This window comes from Diorhabda sublineata, chromosome 10 (assembly GCF_026230105.1).
Source record: "Diorhabda sublineata isolate icDioSubl1.1 chromosome 10, icDioSubl1.1, whole genome shotgun sequence".
Lineage (NCBI taxonomy): Eukaryota > Metazoa > Arthropoda > Insecta > Coleoptera > Chrysomelidae > Diorhabda > Diorhabda sublineata.
This window is the reverse complement of record NC_079483.1, coordinates 13,479,774-13,502,682: the sequence shown is the minus strand read 5'-3', so window position 1 is coordinate 13,502,682 and position 22,909 is coordinate 13,479,774. Positions and strand designations below refer to the sequence as shown.

At 29.9% G+C, this 22,909-nt stretch overlaps 1 protein-coding gene across 2 annotated transcripts; it reads right to left on the bottom strand.

Annotated features, from left to right (window-relative positions):
* Window positions 1-30: 30 nt before the first annotated feature.
* On the bottom strand, window positions 31-22,410 carry LOC130449694 (pericentriolar material 1 protein). Of its 2 annotated transcripts, XM_056787656.1 has the most exons (19): window positions 22,199-22,410; window positions 21,965-22,112; window positions 20,929-21,107; window positions 19,711-19,909; window positions 17,582-17,944; window positions 15,254-15,655; window positions 12,940-13,066; window positions 12,500-12,764; window positions 11,666-12,034; window positions 9,198-9,598; window positions 8,191-8,391; window positions 7,021-7,257; window positions 6,023-6,233; window positions 5,877-5,942; window positions 4,699-4,907; window positions 3,199-3,343; window positions 1,628-1,753; window positions 630-690; window positions 31-573 (listed from the first exon to the last, which is right to left on the bottom strand). In XM_056787656.1, the coding sequence occupies exons 1-19, from the start codon at window positions 22,313-22,315 to the stop codon at window positions 542-544; spliced, it is 3,858 nt and encodes a 1,285-aa protein (XP_056643634.1). In that variant the 5' UTR covers window positions 22,316-22,410; the 3' UTR covers window positions 31-541. The 2 variants fall into 2 exon arrangements, with proteins under 2 accessions (XP_056643634.1, XP_056643633.1); XM_056787655.1 differs by having other exon boundaries at window positions 31-690; window positions 22,199-22,391.
* Between the last annotated feature and the right edge of the window lie 499 nt (window positions 22,411-22,909).

Here is a 22,909-nt window from a genome sequence, read left to right as displayed (position 1 = left end):
GTTAATTAGATTAAAATATAAGTGTAGACATTTACTAAGATCACCATTTATTCAGCAACAATAAAAATGGAGCAAATACAAATATGGAATAAATTATAGTTTATTACTATTTCTTTTTCATAAAACTAATGTATAACGTAACAACGAATATAAAAAAACTTTTTGTTAGCTGAAATAAAAAATCATCATGAGAAACATTAGCTGTAGAAATAATTCATTATTTGTACATTATGAAATAGTTTATATTAAATAACGAATTTAAAACATTTTAAAATAAATAAAAAAGACAGTGTTAATATTGTATATGCTTAAAAATATCTCAGGGTTCCTTAACCCAAAATAAAATCAGTATTAACCATAATAGATTATAGATTCAGGAAGCCAAACAAAAATGTCTTCGAGATGCCCTAAAAGTGTAGAGAATTATTGATTCTGGTACTTTCTACACCAAATCATATTTATATTCCAGGTGTGAATAGATTCAAAGTAATCTAGTGATACATATGTATCGAATATTTTTTTTTGTAAAATGCACTTATCATTATAATTGTTCAGAATTGACACTTGGTTGATCTGAAAATAATGGAACGGAGTTAAAAATGAATCATATAGAGTTATAACACACATACCTTTAGTTGGAGTTGTTGATTGAGATCTGGGAAGATCTACCGATACTGATAAATTTGCTACCTGTAATAAACACATTGGTTAATATATTTTACATGCATAGAAGGACAAAAAGTTTATGGTATAATGAATGATTATTCATTGACATTCTAGAATTTTTAATGCAATTTTAAAAGAGTTCTGCAATGCATGACCAAATATGGTACGTTAAAAATTTGATCCCTTTATATTCATCAATTAGTGAAACAGGTAATGTAGGATAGGATAGAGAATGGATATCAGTTGCTTATTGTTCATATTTTAAAGTAATAAAAATACATGTTATTTTTCCAATTTAACTCGGGTATTTTCATATAAATTTCAGTACAAAAATAAAAATTTTCATTTAAATGAAATATAGAATCTTGAATATAAATAATATTTTTACTTAGATAGTATGAAAAAAAGTGAATTTTCAAAGAGAATGTTTGTGTAATGAACATCAACTAAAGGGATGATGACCACTACAAAATTGTTCATATCGACAAAATAGATTTTTCTTTCAAAATATTTTATCGAAACAGAGACAGGAGTCATACAATGTATTAAACGGATCTCGTAATTTATGAAACTTTATCTGACATTAATGATTACTAAATATTCTGCATATAGGTTCACATTGACTTCTCAAAAAGTTTTCAATTTGAGCTTTTAATGGCCATATTATTCTATATAACTTCTACAGCTAAATATGACAAATTTTTGGTTTTTGCTTTTGGATTTTAAACAAATTGTCTATTAAGGCACTTGGTAAGCGGAATGAGGATATGATATTTATTGCAACTAGTTAAAAAAAATTAAAAAGATTTATTGGTATTGAATATACTAAAAATTAACCTCTTGTTTCTAAATTTTTTACTTATTTATTCCAAAATTAAAAATGAGTAAATACTATTAATGATTGCAGAAGTATTTTGGGATATAGTTAAGTGAATGTATGTCTATCAAATTGTATACTTACTTCAAAAGCATTCATTGTTGTATATGTAGTGGGATCTAAAATGCCACCAACAGCACCTTCTTCTGCAATATCTTCGTTAATAAGTCGACTTTGATCAGCTTCTGCAAGATCACCATCCTCAACAGGCTTTAAAAATATAGCATAAAATTAATACAAATACCTTTGAAAACACAAGAGGACATAGATCCATGATCGATTATATACTAACTAATAGAGAAATACACCCATCAAAAATTTTAGATGTAAGAGCACTAACTTCGGCAGAAGTAGGGAGTGACCTCAAATTAATCATGGGAAAAATAAGAATGTTAAAATCAATTTACAATAAGAACACACCATCACAATATATTACATAAATACGAGTTGAAAGCCTACAAGATAATTAAACAAAGTACCTATATGAAAGCAGACTTAAGGAAACAATCGAGAGCAATCGAATCACGGATGATGATGGAATAGATAATAGCTGGCTAAAAATAAAAACTAACATTCTAAAAGCCGCAAAGGAATCTCTCGGCGAGAAAACAGTGGACAAAAATAAAGAACTCAAAAAGAAAACACCATGTTTCTGTAGGGAAATAATAGAACAATGTAAAGCGTACCTGGAATATATGACAAACAAAACACCATCGTCATATGAAAACTATAAGAGGATTTGCAAGGAGACGTATAGGCTCGTCAGAATGCTAAAAATAACCACAGGGCACGCTTCTCAAAAGATATAGAACATGACTTCTCCGGGTTACAAAAGGAAATGTGGAGATTTATAAGAGGACAGAGGCAAGAAATGGAAGAAATAGTAGAAGTAAAACATATAGGAATAAAAACCTGGATAGACTACCCGAAAAGATTGTAATCACAAAACCAACTCACAACAGAAGATCTGGAAACACCAGAAATCACAACTGATGAAAAAACCAGAATAAGTACAAAGGAAGTGGAGGAAGCTCAGAGAAAACTGAAAAACTGAAAAGCTACAGGCAGTGATGGATTAGCAAATGAAATTTTGAAAAAAGTACCTGAAGTTTAGAAAAAAAACAAATACCTTATTTTTTTACATACTTGTATACCATCGCGGAATCGTTTTCCATAACAAAGCTCTACTGAACCGGAAGAGATCATTTATCAAGACAGTACTAATACCAAAATGTCACCATAATTTGGTCTAACAACAACAGTTATTTGAAGGAAAATACGAAATTACTTACTTGGAGGTTAAAGCTGAAGGGAGAGATGATTATGAAATATTAATTTTTTTTTTTTCAGGAAAGTTTTCTTTAGAAAATGTTAAGATACTAAAGTAGATAAAAATAGCAACTGAAAAGTGAAAATTGTATGATAGTTTTCCTATATCATATCTAATTTTAAGCATTTTCCTCTGAAATTAGTGGACTTTTATAGTTAATTTTTTCTATTTTATTCATAATGATTTCAATTCTTTCAATATCACTGTTACAGTAACAGATAAATTGTATGATGGTAGTTAATGTGGAAGTATATAGAAACAAATAGTGAGGTATGGAACAATAATTTCCAAAATGTTAGAATTTTTCAAGAATTTAAGTACTTACTCCTGCAGTAGTTGTTACAGAATTCGAAATTTCTTGATTAGAATTTCTTATATCAACGAAATTTTCATCAAATCGAGTAATTCCTAAATGTTCAATGATAATACCATTTGTAGTTTCTAAAAGCTCTATTTTAACTTCACTCAACCTAAAAAAAGTAATAATTCTTATCAACATAATTTACATATATTATCATCTTAAAAAAGTATATGTGAATCTTCAATATTTTAGAAAAATTGATAGTTACTAGAAAAAATTACATCAAATGAGCACAACAGATTGATCTCGTTGATAATTGTAGATAATGATAGAATTATACCAAACGATATGTTCTTACCATAGAGTTTTTGGAGTTTCTACCAAATGTCAATAGGAGAATAGAACTAGCACCAATGTAGAATTTGAAATTATTGAAAAAATAAAACCTCTTTATCACATAGAACTGAAATCCTGGGCAACATACCAAGCATTTTGCAAGTAGAAATATATGCAATTGAAAAATGTGTCCAGTTCAATCTAGAGACAAACAGGAGAACACCATCCTGTCAGATAACCAGACAGCCATCAGAGCTTTAAGCTCAAATATTATAAAATTCAAACTAGTTTTGGATTGCCTAGAATAATTAAAAGAAGGTAGGCAAGAAAAATAATGTCACCCTACAATGAATGAGGCAGCCAAGCCCTTCATGGGACCTGGACCCTTCTGTGGTATCAGCTACAAAATAATAGAAAAAGCATTGGAAAAGAATGTAGATAAGAGCAAAACCAATTATTGGAATAACTTACAGGGATTGAGAAAGGCAAAGACTCTCCTGGGAAAATAATTAGAGAAAATTGCTGAATGTACTGAGTAACAACAATCTATGAACTCCAAAGCACTACATCTGGGAGAGTATGAAATAGAAGATCTTTGGCAGCTACAGCCATTCCACATTCTGGACTTTCTAAAAGAAGTGGGATTAACAGATCAGTTATAAACACTGGGTTCTCCAGTTTCGCAGCAAGATCGGGAGACACAATAGATCCTTTGAGTCGCAGTGTATACGATACCCAATATCTACATATACATCACATAGAACGAACGAAAAAATTCACAATCTTAGATTATGTTTAACTGAACTGGCATATTGGGAGTTTATTTCATTTTACATGGTTTTATATAACAAAATCAGACATATTATTTTACATGCTTTTCTGTGTAACCTATCTTCAGAGAAATAAGTGTATGCAGCATCATTATTATACTTCAAAAGACAAGAAAAGAAAAATACTATAACATAACATCAAGAGTAATTTCTATTAAAACATGATAAGTAAAAGAGACCTAAAAAGAAGATACTTTATTCTTATATAGTCTACAACACTGTTAAATAACTTTGCCATTAGATGAACAAATGATTAACCATATGTTTTTTAAATTCTAACAAAAAAATTACTAATTATTTGCCATGCAAAAATTTCATTTTTCTACTCTCTAGGATCATATTTGTTTTAAGTTCTTACTGTTTTCCATAATACTTTTCCAATTCGGTGATGAGTGACTGATTCAAATGTTCCATAAATCTTGGATCATTGATCAACAACTTGAGGGATTCTAAACCAAATATAAACCGTTTTAATGCAGTTACAAATTCATCTTGAATAATAACGTCTTCATAGTCTTCTAAGAAAAGTTGCACTCCTTCACAAACGTCCGTATAGGTTACATATTCCTTAAAACCAAAGTATTATTAATATCAATTCAAGCAATTTATTGTTGTATACACCCGAAAGTATAGAAATTGTTCTATGTACAAATAACTAAGTTGGAATTTCTGGCACCATCGGCGATATTTATACTAAACAAACGGTTAAGCTACTACGTCACCACCAATCACAATTACACTTCTATGAGGACGGTAACTGGGTTATCGAAACGTGCATCAGACATTGTATTTGTAAGTGCTGGTATAGTCGTACTTTAAACAGTGTTCAATAGAAACAAAGGCCTTTTGTTTACACCCTATTTTCTAGTTAATTGGATATAATTACATGTGATTATTCTATTTGAATTAATTAATTTTTTGTTTGGAAAATATATTGAAAAACGTGGCAGACAGTATAATTAAGAGTGTTAGTGTGGTGATCATAAACAGTACGTCAGTTTAAATTAAACTAACAATGACGAAATTCCAATTTCATCAATTCTCAATTGTTTAATTTGTATAGTTAATTATAAGAAATAAAGTTCAAAACACTTAACATTATTAACAATAATTGAAAACAGTCCTAATCATAAATTTAACCAGAACTCCATCCATTTCTTGATAAAAATAACATATTGAGTTAAACAATACGTGCTCTAAGATTTTTGCCCTTTCTTTAATCAATTTTTGTCTCTTATTTGATGTAATTTACCTATTTACCTATTTTTTTTCGAATAACCTAAAGAATAATCCACCGCATTCTGTCATGGTCTGCAAGATTAGTAGTGTCCGGAAAAAGTTGCCTCATTTTAGTTTTTAAAATTTTTGGTAGAAAATACCAGTAAGTTGTTCCAGTTAATTTCCCTTTAATCAACTTCAAAGCAGTTGATTTATTTTTGTCCTTAACATTAACAAATTTATCAAGATCAACCATATTTGAGTGATAAGATATTTCTAAACTATTCTAAAATCAGTACAAACTCATATCTTACTTACGGTATTAGTAGAGGAACTGGATAATGTCTTTAAATCTTGCGATGTGAATGTTCGACTTATATGGTCCTAAAAAAGTTGAAATAAAATTCTCTCGGTCTATGCAATAATTTTTAATAGAATGTTTCCTGAAAATACTTATTACTTACATTTTTATTAACAGTTGGTGTGAAAACCCTGGATAAAGTTATGTTTCTTCCAATAGACTGTAATATATTATACCTTCCATTATCAGAATCAACCATTTGTAAATCTCTAAATAACTGTATTAGGAACTCCGGTCTATTTTCATTTGCTGATATTAATGTTGCCACTTCTTTATAAATACTCTCCCGCATTTCTTCGAACAAGGATGTGATGCTTTAAAAGGTTATTGAATTTTCAGATATATATATATATATATATATATATATATATATATATATATATATTGTTATATTAATGCATCTAAATGTTCTTGAATTTAGGTCTCTTCTGTTTCAAAATACGTTTTTTTGATAGTTTTTAAAATAAAGATAAAATTTATTTCAGAAGAGACCTAAAATTAAGAATATATATATTTTCAAGAGAGTAACAAAAAGTGGCACAAGAATGTATTGCAATACTGTTATATAAACAAGTAAAACAAATATAATCTTTAGTTAACAATTAGATGCTGATGTGATAGCTTTTAGCATACAACAACTTTGTTTATTGTGAACGTTGACCATTACCAACATCCGTTATATTTTATGTATGAATTTTCTAGCATTTCAGGTTTTTTACTGTATATTCTAATAATATATTTTTCAAAATTATTCGGTTCTATTGTATATACTGTAATGAGGGGAAACTTTGGTAACAAAATTAAGTAGTATACACAATCTATCTAGAAGTGGCAACCCCCACATAGACATTAGACTGAACATTATCAGTATCCGTGGATTGGTAAAAGTATAGATTCATTACACTTCATGGTCAAGCAATTTCAATTATATAAAATGAAATACGAAGTAGTTGGCTATTTAGTATTTAAATATAATACTGGACCAAAAATGACAATGTAGTTTGAGAAAATAAGAAAATATATAAAAATTGGAAAATAATGTCATTTTTCCCAAACCTCTCTGAATTAATGAATATAAAATAACTACTCAAAGCAACTTACTTTGAATTCTGTGAGACATCGGTAAGATTTTCAATTCTTTCATTGGGTTCTTTGGACTTAGGAAAAATGCAAGTAGCAGAAATAGTTGAATTTTGTGCGGACACATCATTTAAATGACTGGGTAGTCCAAAATATACATCACTATCATCTTTATTAATTATATCCCTCGATGGCGATTCTGTGATATCGTCGTTTCTCATTGGATTATTAATACTCAGAATTTCACTTGATAGGACCCTACGGATCAGAAATAATAAACATATTTATTGAACATTTCACTTTTAGCATTTAAATAATTTCTTTGAAAAATGATCAAAAAAACGTCTTTCAAACAATTATTAAGAAACTACCAATTTATTTCAGTAACTATGAAATAAGAAGTGAAATATTTTTAATTAGTCCAAATTCTAAAACATCAAAAAATAAGAAAAATGATCTTATATTAAAAAAAGAGAAATCTCTTAATTATAAAATAAAAACCTAAGCCATTTCAGAAAAATGTATTATAAATTTCAAAGTAACTGTAAATAATGTGATGATTTCTTCTTTTTATATATAAAAGCCCAAATTTGTACAATGAGGGCTACCGTCTTAATACCCACCAGTAGACGAAAACAGAGTTTAAATATAAACCATTTCGTCCTGACCTAAAAGTGCTGTTAAGTAAACAGTACATTGCTGGGCAGTAACATTTTGGGGGGAATCATAATAAATTTCGCAGAGGCAACTATACCTATTTTAATATTTACAAAAAAAACATATCACAGACAGTGATTTTATATAAGAATTGTCAATATCAGGTTGAAACATCAAAAATAATTTCTATAAAAAATACATTATTTACTTAAATACACATATAATCAGAGCAATTATTTGAAATAAAAAAAGAATATGAAAATATCTGTGATATCACGGTATCAGACAGTTATTATTATTAAATTTATTAGAATAAAAATTCTTAGAAACTACAATAAATTTGATTTTATGTTATCTCATACAACATAGATATAGTGTATGAGGGTAGTTAATTATATTATTGATCGAATATCAAATTTTCGACGTAAACTTTACATTGTTGAACATAATTTCAACCATAATATTTAATTATTATAGTGCTATTATATTTTGTTTATAGACCTAGAAAAATTAATAAACATAATTTTCACTTACCCAGTTTCTTTAGTAGCCATTCCGTGTGGAGTATTTTCTTGAAATGTACTTGTAGAATCTTGTTCAGAATTACTTTTTGAAAAAGATATGAATGTGAAAGGATCGACAGATTGATTGGTAAAATTCGAACGATCAATGACTGATGGTAGGTTTTGTAAAACTTCGTTATTTTTGGATGACAAAAGATTTTGTCGAGAATAACTGAAATAAAATTAAAAAGTAGATACTAAAGAAAGAATTTATCATATTACCATCATTTGAACTATGTAAGCATATCCCAAAATCTCACTGCACTGGATTTGACCAACAAAGGTTTTGTAATTAAAACAGTTTCGAACATTTTAAACTGATTGGTTTACTTTCTATTTTCATAATAATACAATAAATTTAAATGGATAAAGTAGTGTGTTTCAATATTTGTCTCTGAAAGTAACTAAGAAAGTGGTTTTTTTTCTAATTTGGAAAACCATCAGAATTTGAATATAATTTAATATATTGCTGCGTCAGTAAAATTTTTATATCTAAAATTCAGTAGAAACACCTCAAAGTATATATTAATCCTTTTCATGAATATGAATCACTTGCTATAGAGTTGGAAGGTCGAAAAATCGTTGTTAACACACATTGTTTATCAATTAACAATAAGATAAAAAGTTGAACAAACCTACAAATTTTTTTTCTAACATCTCTCATCCGAGTAAATATATACTAGTATATAATAAGAGTGAAAGTCTCTTTAATATAAGTGTGATAAAGTAGATAACACAATGTTTATGCTACCACTAAGCCTACTCACAATTTCAATGTCTAAGGCGGATTACAATAATCAGGTTATCGTTCTCAGAGAAGGTAAAAGCGTAGATGTGAGTGGTGGTGTAGTGGTAACATAAACAGTGTGTTCAGAATGAACATGAATATTGTTGTAAAAAAGGGAGTCCCATTTCTACACACCAACGTGTGTGGAGAGTTCAGGAAAGTACTGAGATTAAAATATCATTGAAAAATACCTTCTAAAATTATCCCAATAGTTATTGGCTCTATTTCCGGGAACCACTTGGTTATTAAGAGCTTGTCCTGACCAAATGTGATTTGGTAAAGAATGCCCAATTGTAGTTGGCATATTAGGTGCTGCTGAATTCTGTTGCATGTTTACTCGATTTGCATTAATGTTGTTTAAACAGGAATCTAACAACTGACTGTTGTTATTAAGACAATTAAGTGATATATTTGGTAGAGAGCAATCAAATGGCTCAGGCACAGGAACTGTAAAACTTCCATGTTGATTCATTTTATTGACATCTACTTCGGTTTGATGCATTCGACGATTTGGTGAAACCTGTGGATTAGTTTGAAGTGATGGCGGAGAATATTTATCAGAGGGTCCCATACTATTTAATCGTTCTTGAAGCTAAAAACAAAATAAAAAAAAATAGTGTTATAACAATAGAAAGCTTAATAAGAACAAATGGTGGCTCAAGTATTTAGAAGAAATTTTGTAGTCATATAAAGACTGAATGCACAAATTAATAAGTGACTCACTCAAAATAAAATTACATAAATTAAGAACATGTATAACTAAAAGTATTGTTTTGTAATTAAGGTATAAAATAATCAAATATCAACCAAAAAAATCTATTTAAGTTTAACCAAACTTCAGTTGTTTTAAATAGAACAGTTGTCTGGAGTTCAGTGGCGATAAGAGAATAGGCTTGTTTCCACTAAGAATAAATCGGATGGTTTTGAGTTTCTAATGATTAACCATGATAATTAGTAAATAAAAAAAAAACAAATTTTCTACAAAAATAATAGAAGATTAATAATATTTTTGGAAAATAAAATCGACAAAATAAGGCGTTTAATCACGTGACATTGAACACCAATCAGAAAAACGTGACGTCACTCCTTAATCTCCCAAATATATATATACAGGTAAAGCCATGGGGTGGACAACCAGTTTAAATTTTTTCGGCGATGTTTATGGATTAGCTGTATTAGCAAATATTAATACTAATCAAATTTACGCTATATTAAATGAACCAGGACATATGGGACCCACAATCAACTTGGGTCCGGAACTTTTCAAACTTAGTTCAAGTTTCTCTTCAAAGAGCTTTTTACTTTTGAATAACAAACCTAAAGTCAAATGCCAATATTTATAACAATAATTATAGTTTAAACAATTCCAACATCCAATACTTGTTCATAATTACTCAGTTTGTGACTGTTAAATCTGTTTAATCATATAACAAAATTAGTAAATGTGCTGAACTAATAATTGATAATTTCTATCAAATATCTAATCCTCGGTCAAATTTGTTATAATCAGAATTCTAATCTTCATATGTTTGGTAATAAGATCTACAAAAGAACTAAATTCATAACTATTACGCAATAAATAAGATCTCTCTCAGCCTTTCTCGATAATTTGTTGGAAAAGGCTGTTAAATACGATTTGCAATTGCTCCGCCTGCCAATCTGCTTCTGACAAATGCTGCCATAAAAATTATCTCGCTTTTTAACAGATTTATTGTATTTAAAGCATTGTAAGGCAGTTCCAAACTGTTGGTACTCTTTCCAGTAGCTTCAAACAACAGTAAATATTTTTTATAATTGATCATTCAGTAAGAATTTTGCACATCTACATTTTAGTGTTTGCTGCAATTGTTTTTTAAAGGACTCGTCGGGTTTGTGCGTACTTCTATACATACTTATACTAGGTTTTACGTTCATTACTTTCAATTTTTACGTTTGAATATGAGGTATATCTTGGTCCACAGTTTCATTTTACTTAAAAAATTGGCTTTTGGTATTGTGAGTTGTGGTAGCCAGAATGTGAAGATTTTAGCGAATTTATCCCTTCTATAACAGGATTCAAAGAATTATTTCGGCAGATTAATATTTGTCGTTGCTATTTCAATGTAATTCACTTCTATATATATTCTAGTTCATGGTGTGGAGTATGTCGTTTCCTTTTCTGTCTCCAACACGCATTTATTGATATATGAGCTAATTTCTATAGCTAAATACAATTGTTCTGATATATTAATACTCAGCAAGTAGAAGACTAATCTCCAGAATTATTTGATGCAGAAAAACTTGCTCAAATAGCTAGAAGAAATCCATCAATTATCAAATAAAAAGGCAGCGGTATAAAATACTGTTAAAAAAAGCTTCAAAGTGACAGACTTCAATCAGAGAACTCCGAGAGCCCGTAAAGTAGAGGTAAAAGACCTAACCTAACCAATGTTTTCATAAATTCCAACCTAGTGAACAATAGTGAATGATATTTTTTCCAGAAAATGGACTGGAAAGTGTGGTTGAATAAATGGATCATTCAATATGAATCCATTTTCTAAGAGATACATGAAAAATTGAAATATTTTCCTTTTTATGATTCCCTAATTTTTCTATTCATTTGATTTTTAAAAAATTTAGGAACTAATAATAATAAACATTTACTATATTCAATACTTACTATTAACAAATTACTTTTCATGGTAGCTAGTTCCCTTTGTTGTAACCAGAGCATCTGATAACACTGATTCAAAGTATTCAAGACAAACGACTGTGTTTGAATTGTATTATTAGTAAGCCAGTTGTAGTAACTACCGATGTCATTACTCATATTATTACCCGTGTTTGAAGCAAACGATTGTGGCAGTGCTTCTGAACTTGGATTGGCTGTATTCGAATTGGAACGTTGTGGATGTAGTGCGTGACGTCTCTGCGGTGACGGTATCAGATTATTTCTCAGCTGCTGCGCATTAGAAGTATGTTCCTGACTAATTTGTAGTTCTAACATTGAATCGCACATACTTTTTATCATTTGTAACTGTTCTTGAACCTAAAACAATAATGAAGTTTTAATTATTTGAATTTTTTAATTTTTAACTTTAACTCAAATTATTGTGGAATGCGGAAAAAGATGATATCGATTTGATTTCAATTGGCATGTTATTGTGCATTCTTTTGCATTGTAAAATATTGAGCACTTAACTAATTCTGAACGTGGAGTAGGTAGATAAAGGCGTTCCTAAGTGCCACGATCTTTCTGAAATTGGAGAACCGTGCTTAAACTCAATAAGGGCATAATAAACTGCCAAAGAGGTGGATAAGTTCAGTTTTTGGAAACTGATCGCAGCTTATTTCCAAGAAATATATGCCACGACGAAATACGAAATAAAGATTTTTCTCAACGCTATACTTGTAACTTTTTTCCCGGTTCTGTAATATAAATGGTTTCTGGTATATACTGGGATACATCAACACACTAATTAAATTAACAAATTATACAAAATAATGTCTCTACCTGATTTGAAATGGGATCTTCTGCATTACACCTACTAGATCGTTTCAAACGGCTTGTCTCTCCTTCGGAATTACTTCTAAAATGTATTTCAGGTTCATAAGTAGGTACAATTATGGGCTGAAATCCATTTGACTGTTCACAATTGCGATGAGAATTTTCCGACTGGTAATTTGTTATACTTGATGGTGAATAATTTAAAGATGGAAGTGATAAAAAATTATGTTTGAGCTCTTGATAATTATTAACTTCGTCCTGGCAATCATCACTAAAAATTATATCAATGTTACTTCAAACTATAAATAGGTTGGCAAATGGAGTGAAGCAGATTAATTTGGTTTGATTAATATGTTTAGGGTTAATGACTATTGTTCAGAGGCTTGGTATACTACTTGCACATAATACATAATTTAAAATAAAAAATATTAATTTCATTACTTCACCTGGAAAATCTTTCAGAGTCACTTTCTTGAGATATAATTGATGTCCAAGGTTCGTTAAAACCATTAGCAGAACTTATTTCTGATTTTGTATCGATACCAATATCCTGATTTAAATTTGAAGCATTGCCTAAAAATGCTAATAATTAAAAATCTAATTAACTAAATAAACTAAACTAAATAATAAATTGGTATGCATGCTTAAAAACTAAGATATATCGAGTTAGCTGATTGACAATAATATATCATAAAAAAGCTTGCGAATGATTTCACTCTTAGTACAAATAATAATAGTAAAAATTCAACAAAAACTCAATTGACAATAAAACTAAAGAAAAATTAACGAAATCAATTATGGAACATGGACTAAAGAAAGGCATTCCGATCCTTTCAACCATTAAAAAGGTGTTCTTAGAGAGTTTTAACGAAAAGTATATCTTAGAGAATATTCGAAGCAATAAAAAAGTCGTAGATTTAGAAAAAATGAAACGTAAAAGAGATACAATACATACCTAGACAAACAATTGTAACATTGCAAAAGTGTATAAAATGTGGACAAATACACGATGTTAAAAACGGTACCGAATGTGAGTGATTTTGTGTATATTGTGAACAAAACGGTCATAAATCGATGTCAAGAGAATACTAGCCAGCATCAATTAAAAAATACCTTACATATCATTAAAAATTAATTAAACAGGTACAATTTTTACAGGCCTTCATGGTTTTGACGGTGTAGTAACTTCATCCGAAAAGACTTCTTTTTCAAAGACAGTTCTTAAAAACCATAACTCTAAAATTTAGATTTGTAGAGTTTATCTAAAAGACCTTAAAATACCAACAACTACAAAAAATTGCGAACATACATTCTTACAGATTCAAGGTTATGTTATAGTTTGTGGTAATTTAAAGTGTCGTCATCGTAAAAGCTTAATAGACAGTACAATATATTTTTGGAAGGATAAAAAACTAACGGAAGTTGATATGCCTATATGACCTTCGCCAATAAATATTGCACAAGTTTTAATCAGTTTAATGAATTACTCATAATGGATTCTAATAGAAGGTGATAAATTAAGATCTGAGCAAATAGAAAATGAAGCAACATTAAAATGTTCTCGTTTTTACACATACACACACCACGGCCACATACACACAAATATTTACAACAATGCATCAACTTCTCAAACTCTACACCACAGACAACAATGTCCAAACTTCTTAAATTTTACACCATATCAAGACTAACTGACAACCTGACATCGAGTTGCCACTACACAGTGTCATATAGGTAATCGTCTTATCTGGAATTTAGAACAATCTCGATTATTGTTTTCAGCTCTAACTGTCAAAATAGAGAGTGCTAGAAGGATGGTGACTTCTTAAGCTGATTACAAAATGCCAAAATTTCTAACTCCAAAACTAATAGTATTCACATGCACTACCTTGCAGGGCTCTGTGAATCTTGCTGTATCCGATAGATGACGTCATTCAGGCGCGTGACCAGGGGCGACATTTGCCATCTGGCTTGGAGTTTCGGTGACTTGCCCTTCTTCCCAGTTGGGTTATGCAACTACACTAACGTCCCTTCCGCAAAGCGTTGCGATAATACCGTACCTTCGTGGTCTCCAGTCATCCACATAAGAAAATGTATTCCTTCCATCTTCTTCCTCAGTTTATCCATATACTTGGTGATGCAAGCTCGTATTTCCAGAGGCCTACTGGCTATTATGCCCACCCACCGACAACCTAAGCTCGCTCACAAAATTCGCCAATGTTGGAGTCACAGATATGGATATGGCAATCTACTTCTTTTGTAGATAATCCAAGATTTATCATTTACTGTTGAGAAGTATTTAATACATTTATATTGTACACCATTTCTATCCTTATGCGAACAGCGCAAGGGCTGTTGTATTTGTGGAAGAACTCAAGCGCGCAATTTGTCGAGTCCGTTCATTGTAAGATGCCGAGTTAAATAGTTGTGTTTTGTGTGTAATATTGTTATTCTTATTGTGCCTACATATTATTTGATTCACCACGTATCTTAACAATTACTAAAATAATTTAGTTTTTCAGATTATTGAAGAAAAAAGGTTTGATCAACCTGAATGTGTTATGAGATATAAGTTTATAAGTTATTTAGTACAACGCTCGTTTTGCTGCAGCTAATAGGTCTAAACTAAACATCTTTGGTTAAGTCTCTACACCTCTACAACCAATATTATGAACTACAGATATTTATAAATGAATATATTATCTTCAAATAAGAAAGATTAAAAAACTGATATAATTATTAAAACATAAAAAATATTACCTTTATGTTTTGCCATAATTTCCACGAGTTCACGTTTTTTGCATTCCAATTCAGATTGCAGAGCAATTTTCTGAACTATACTTAACATGTTCCCTTTTTTTAAGTGGTTACCTCTATCTCTTGAACTATTATTAAGTTGCTTGGGTTTTGTGTCGCGAGTAGTGACATTTTCGTTTATATACGTGTTACTATCATTGTGAATTCTAGAATTAAATTTTGGATTTTTCACATCTTTTTCACAGAAGAGTTCTCTTCCCGAGCATAAATAACAACTCATTTTTCTACTGTCACAAGAGTGATTTGTATTTTGTAATATATTATCTGGCAACTTAACAACTTCCAGCATATCTTTCAACTTGCTCAATTGCTCTTTCACAGCAGATATATTTTTATACTGATTATCTGAAATATGGTAATTAAATAATAAGTTCACAAACATTTTTGTACGTAAAATACGTATATGATGTGAATCGCTGGATGATAGTTACTCAATAATAATGATTCAAATTTATTATCCAACTGAATAAAGGTCTAGGCATAGGAAAACCATAAAGATAAATGGTTTTTGTGGGTTGAATTACAATTTTAAAATTTGCATCAAAAACAGAACACGACGTCAAGAAACTTTGATTACCCATTCTGTGTTAAGATCTGCCATGAGGGAAGCCATTCATTTCACAACATTCGACAAAATCGACGACTGTAAGTAAACCAAAGGAATTACGTTATATCAACATTATTGAGATACACATTAACTATCCAAACAGTAGAAATCCTCTGTTAAATACAGTTACTCCAATACTAAATATGTACGTGTGTCAAAAAAATGATTCCCCGTGACATAACTGATTCTCCACCAAATGGAAGATATTTGGCAATAAACATTGGAACATATTGTCCATGTGAAATATAACCCAGCAGGATGAAATCAAATCCTTGCTGTGAATTTACATTTTTTACATTTTAGAATCACATACATGAAACTTTGCATCGACTCAATTATTTGGTGACTCGATGGGCGTAATTGATTTTCTCTCAATTCAACTATTCAATTATGAAGGGTGCGCATCCAGATAATTAATAGTCAATGAGATCTTGATCAGTCCTCTCTAACTCCTTATTAATAGTACAAAATGATTAATTGAGGAGCTATGACCAGTGCTCTCCTTCATTTGGAAGATGAAAAGGAAACAAAAATACCCTCTTCATCCAATTTTCAGCAACATATTACTAAATGAGAAATTCCACACGTTACATGGTAACTTGAAGAATCATCCTGAAAAATATTACAGAATGAGTGAAGAAGTTTCATTAAAATCATTTCGCTAATGGAACTGCCCATTATTTAAATTGACATCTGAATATTTTTTCAATAATTTCAGATACAGAGAAGATCTCTTCTATATACATTCAATGAAGTGCTAGACACCATCTATGAAGACATTTCCCTCCATTTCAAGAGCATCCAAATAACTTCGTCAAAACAAAACTGATGTGTATAGAACATGGCCTATTTAGTGGTGTCTATGCGCATTTGAATACAAGGCTATGGACATAAAGTCGACAAGCGATAGTTGTACAGATTTTCAATCAAAAAGCAGATGAAATGGTTTTATGATTTTTTAGTCGAACAACTGTTGTATTGGCTGTATGCGCACTCCCACAGCTAAATAGTAATAAAATTAAAAGTTGTGTCTAAGCGCCTAGTCTAAGTCTGACAAAATAAGAATTTTCTAACCCCATTTCAGATAACTGATTTGGTTTATTTGGTATTATTTACAGAGTATGGCTAAATTATGAAATATATTCATTATTTTGCAAACAATTTACTTTAAACAACAATCGTGGAATAGAACTATTTTCAATTTAGTTTCAGATCAATCTTTTAGGTAGAAATACGCAACAGCACAACAGCGATTAATTTTCAAAAAGTAAGATGCTATTAATCAATAAAAATCATGTTGTCTACTTGCCAATTGAAATATCAGGTGACTTTTTAACAGATGAAACAGTTTTAGAAGTAGCTACTTTGACTGAAGCCCAATGCATAGAAATTTCAATTTTGATAATATATAAAGATGAGTTGAATTGGTAAATGAAGACCATTACAGTGTCCTCATGATATCTAGATCTTACAACTCTAAATTTATTCTATGGGGTTTATAAAAAGTAAAGGATTGTAAAGATAAACTGTAAAACCTGCTGGTTTTGTAAGACTAATTTAGATACGAACTTGATAGATTTTAACTATTTACATTTATAATAATGAATTTGTCCCATAATTTAGCCACGCTTTTTACTTTATAGAAGAATATTTATTAGCCTTACCTGTATCGTCATAGCTATCTCCAAAGCTTTGCAGTTGTGCGACTAAATGATCTATTTGATACTTTCTGCTCTGTAATTCGATTAATTTTTTATGGAGTTCAGCATGCTGCTTAGCAAGTTCTGAATCTGTATTATCCAATGTGTCAAGCAAACGTTCGTTCTCATCATGACTGTTGTGCAAATTCATAATTTGGTTGTGTAGACTATCTGAGTTAGGAAATCCTTTATCTTGATTATATACCACAGAAGTACGTGGAGATTGTAATGGTTTCTTTAATTTTTCGGACCTATCTTTAGACACAGTATCAAATTCCATATAGTTTCTAGTATCTTTTTTTAACGGACTGTGAATATCATTACACACTGGAAAAGATTCTATTCAAATAACATAAAGACACACTTGTTAATACTACAATGATACCATCAACTTAGAGCAAATACATTTATTAACATCACAAATAATGATCTGATCAATAAAGATAGATTTTGACAAAAGTGTATTTAAAGACTTGTGTCAACGAAAAAAACTTTTGATTAGTCTTTTGATTACTTCTGATAACTTGAAATCACATTTGCCTGTGAGACTGTGATATCCTTTTTATAAGACTGCAATTTCTGCTTCAAATCCTGTAACGTCCTTTTAGTAAGACTGCAATTGCTACATGAATGACATGATATGATTATTTACTGAATTTATGGCAATACACAAAAACATTTCTCAGTTGGGAATTATATATATGTTTTAAGTAATTTAAGTCGACTACAAATTTAATTGACACGGTCAGTAGCATTGCCAGTTCAACTACATTCGAGACATAGACATATCTACAGTTTGTTTACGATCTCAAGCCCAGTGTTATTTTGACTCCAAAAATCCAGTCCAGGGAAGCGGGACCAGGGAGGTTATGTTGAAAAATTATACAATAGAAGTTTTAGATTTTTTCGTTATCTTCAACTTTTGTAGTATGAAACACTTTTCTCTAGGAAGTCTCGTTTCTCGACAAATGAAGAAAAACTGTTTTTATCCTTTAAATATTCCAGGCGGCAGTTGCCTGCTACCCAACCTACTATACATAAAGATCTCTTCTTCTATAAGACATAGCTACTTATAGTCTATATGAATTTCATACAAGTATGTTATTTGTAATTGGCCAGTTAAACCTCTGAAGTGCTAAATAGTTCTAATTTTTAATTTGAATAATTTATTCTTGTACTAAATGGTTTAAGAATATGATTTTCACATTATTAAGCTTAGTACAGTGCTTCCTGACATCACGTACATAATTGATATTGTTTCATTTTTATGGTCTCAATAAAACTTGTAAAACTGAGAAATAAGTATTCCACAATTATCTACAAAACTATTCAAGGTATGAGCATTACTAACATACTGTGGGGTAATAGTACATAATTTTAATAATTAATATACACTTTCCTCAGTACAGGTAGTCCCTGTAGTTTAATTAAACCTGATTGGGATTATCAATTTTAATCAAATCAAATCAAAGGATATTCCCAAAATACAAAGTGCTCGAAATGTAACATATGATGAAGGGATAAAGTCAATACTTTCGCACTCCTGACGTTGCTAGCGAACTCTATCAAATTCAAATGCATGAAGACGAGATTACAAGGGCGTAATTTTCAATCCAAAATGCATACTTGGAATTTAGACTTATGCCGATGGGACCGTTATCATCCAAGAGGAGCCCCCATGTAAAATACAAATTCTTTACTATTTCAAAAGCGGTTCTTTATGCAAGCAGTCAGTTATTTAAATGGAAAAATTACAAATTCAAATTTTAATATATGTAGTGAATCAAAAGGGCGGATCTAACAAGGACAGATTCCCAAATTAGGGAACTTTTATTTTAGAACTTTATACAAGATGTGAAATGGAAATTAACGGTATTAAAATTGAATAATTTAAAAATTATCAAACCGAAGTTAGATTAGCCAAAAAATAAATTTGGAAGTTTAGAATTCAGCAGATCTTTTAACTTTCTATCTAACCACAGAGGAGTTCTAGAGCATACAAGTTCCGAAAAATTGGAATTCATACTAGAAAAGTGGTAAAAACCTGTAAATAACTTCATTGTATATTTCCAATCTAAATGAGTATTTATTACCTTCTAGTAGAAGATTGCTTTGATTGTGACTCGATAAACATCGCTTGTTTTCGGATTTTCTACGAAGAGGATATCCCATCTGTTGGCGTTCTTTTAAAATTCCTAAATTATAACCAGCATTATCCAAATTAGCATTTTCCTCATTTTTTCTACATGAGAAAGCACTCTCCATGGAATAATCATCAATACTACCTGTAATCTGATTTACAAATTGAGCTAAAATATTATTTAATCATTCAAAATATTAATTCCAAAACAATGACTATATAACATGGAAAACCTTGAAAGCCTCTTCAATCATTAAAATTCTGTAATCTTTCGATCTATTTTACTAGAGAAACATACGTAGATACACAAAAGGGTCCATGGGTTGATCTATTCTACATACACAAATATAGTATGAAGTATTATTCTAATGATTTGATGGAAAATGAGATATGCCTCAGCCTTATGAACAATATTCAGCTGTTCTGCTCAAATTCTTACTAACACTTTTTAATTTTTTGCTTATCATCAAATATCAGTTCAGAATGACCATGTAAAATTTCGATTGTTGAAAGACTTTTTTATTGGATTTTAAATGAATAGCCACCATTGAAAAACAGATTTTAATAATACTATAATGAATATAATAACTTAATATGTATTTATTCTTTAAAAATTACAAAATTACTTACTACTAAAAATCTATTTTATTCCTAACTGATTGAAGCGCCTTTGTACAGGCGAATTAGGGTCATAACAAGAAAGTATCCTCAACAATGATAATATATAACAATAATATTTTACCCACTGGTAGAATATTTATTTTTTATTTTTCATGTTTTATTTCTACTGTTCAGTTGATCATATGAATCACTGTCAATAATCTTTGTAAATAACAATTGTTTCCGCAAGAGAACACCTGGCACAAACCATATTAGTACAAACATACATACTTGGGTTGGGATGGCTAGAATCACATAGGCTATTGATTACCTTGGTACAAAAAATACATCCTTAAATGAATTATACAAAAATCCCGAAAATTTAGTATCTAAAATATGTTCAATGATTGATGCACTCAAAAGCAACATTTTTACTCATTCCATATCTTCGGATGCTAAGCAAAAATGAACAGGTTTTATTTTAGAACTAATTTCAAATTTTATTCTGTGAACTGGCCAAACACCACTGATAATAGAAATCTCTAATAGTTATATATTTTAATTAACTTACCTCCTCATCTGTTTTCTTCATACTCTCCATCAAAGAGTTCGTCACTTTCAAATACTCATGAATTTGGTTCAGTTTGTCTTCTATTTGCTTTTTATTTGGATACTTCCTTAAATTATCACATTTTAAAGTGGAGCTCGAAGAATTTCTTCTTGAGTTCGGTGAACTGGGATGTGATGATCCTGTATGAGAGTTCATTTTGTTTCAATTTCTTTTAACATCAAATTATTAAATGTTATATTAGATGTTAATATATTCTTGCATTGCAATTATTTAGAACCCTGTATATTTATATTCTTTAGAGATGCTATCACAATAGCTACCATAAGATTTAAAGATCATTTAGTAGGTATATCTTCTAAGTATTTAGTAATTTTATTTTCTACTCCTTTCCAAGTATAAATAGATTTGGTTGATTTCTTCAATTTTTGGATTTGAAATTTGTTCAATTAAAAGTTGTAAGCATTTTTTAAAATGTGTTTGTTCAAAATCTATAAGATATGTGTAGGGTTATTTAAATCAAGCTTTTTGTAGTTATTTTAGTTCTTGAGACTGGCAGATTTAATCCATTTATCATGATCATTTGACTTGATTGTATTTGATTCATTTTCAATAATAATTTAATTTTTATAATTGAATGAATATTGTTTTTCTTATTTCATGGTTAATGCAAATTTATTTTTTGTATGTAGTACATTTGGGAAAATTTAATTGGTCATATTAATTGAAAAAAGATCTTTTTGAAAAAACCAAATATTGTTAATTTTTGTTAAAAATACTTAAATTGTGGTTACTTTTCCATTGTACACATAAGATTTGTACACAATAATGTGTTCCATATTTGCATCAATTGATGTTGTTTTTTTAAAATTCAATACAATAATACTCATTCTAGAAATGTTAAAAAAAATAGACTCGAGAATTTTTTCTGCAAAATATTCACTTTACTACTATCATCAGTTGTAGTCCAATTAAATTTCTCATAACATGACTAAAAGAACTAATAGTTATCTATTATAAGAACTACAAAAAGACTCACCAATTGAGTTTAATGCAGTATAACTGATTTGTGGTGATGAAAAATTTTGATCTTCAAGAGTGGACTCAACAATTAACTCATTAAATTGATTACTTCGTCGAATCTTAAATTCTTTAGATGAATCACGAGATGGATAACAGTCACTAGACTAAAAACACAAACATTTCACAGTAACATATTTTCACATAAATCCGATTTATTATCATCTTGAAACGATATTACAATGAAACTTACACTATTTGACAAACTTCTTAATCTTTCAACGCCGGTAAAGGGTCGAGAATGATTATTTCGTTGTTTGGGGACTGTTCCAGTACTTCGTTTATTTACATGCCTACCTTCTTCGGACATTATTGACTACAAATGAATCTGCTTATTTTTTTATATGGTATGATAAATAAACTTCCTTATACTTTGACATTTGAATAAAAAATAGGTTAGATTCTAATATTCTTCTTTCTCTACAAGTTATGTGGCATATAAGATTACCAGGTGTATAACAGCTCCACATTTCTCAAAAACTCCACCACAAAGTTACATCATGTCAGAATACTTATAATTTCTTTAATGGTATTCAGAAAAGGACTTTTCGGAAACTATAACTCGAAATCACCAACCAACTGATTGCGGGACCTACCCACAGATCACCAATATTTACATGGTTCGCGACAATATTATTTATTTTACCAAATTGAAGTCGACTGAGAGTCTGATCCTGAACCACAGAATTAATACTATTATAAATTCTGTGCCTGAACAAGACCGTGGCCTGAATTAGAAGATGACATCCTTTATAAAATTCTGGTAAATTTGAATTTTATTGAAGGCCCGTAATTTAACTTATTTGAAGGTAATTGATAACGCTACCTCAGAATTAATAAATGTTCGAATTGATGCTTTTATTCATGAAACTTTCCAAAGTTGCAAATGTTTATGATGTAGTGT

Bases quoted from the DNA above. Each gene is read 5' to 3' on its own strand.
- LOC130449694 (XM_056787655.1), bottom strand. From the start codon at position 22,315: ATGTCCGAAGAAGGTAGGCATGTAAATAAACGAAGTACTGGAACAGTC. The intron at 12,035-12,499 runs GTAGAGACATTA...TTATTGTTTTAG, and splicing joins AAGATCCCATTTCAAATCAG to GTTCAAGAACAGTTACAAAT. The intron at 8,392-9,197 runs GTATTTTTCAAT...ATTTTATTTCAG, and splicing joins TATTGGGATAATTTTAGAAG to TTATTCTCGACAAAATCTTT.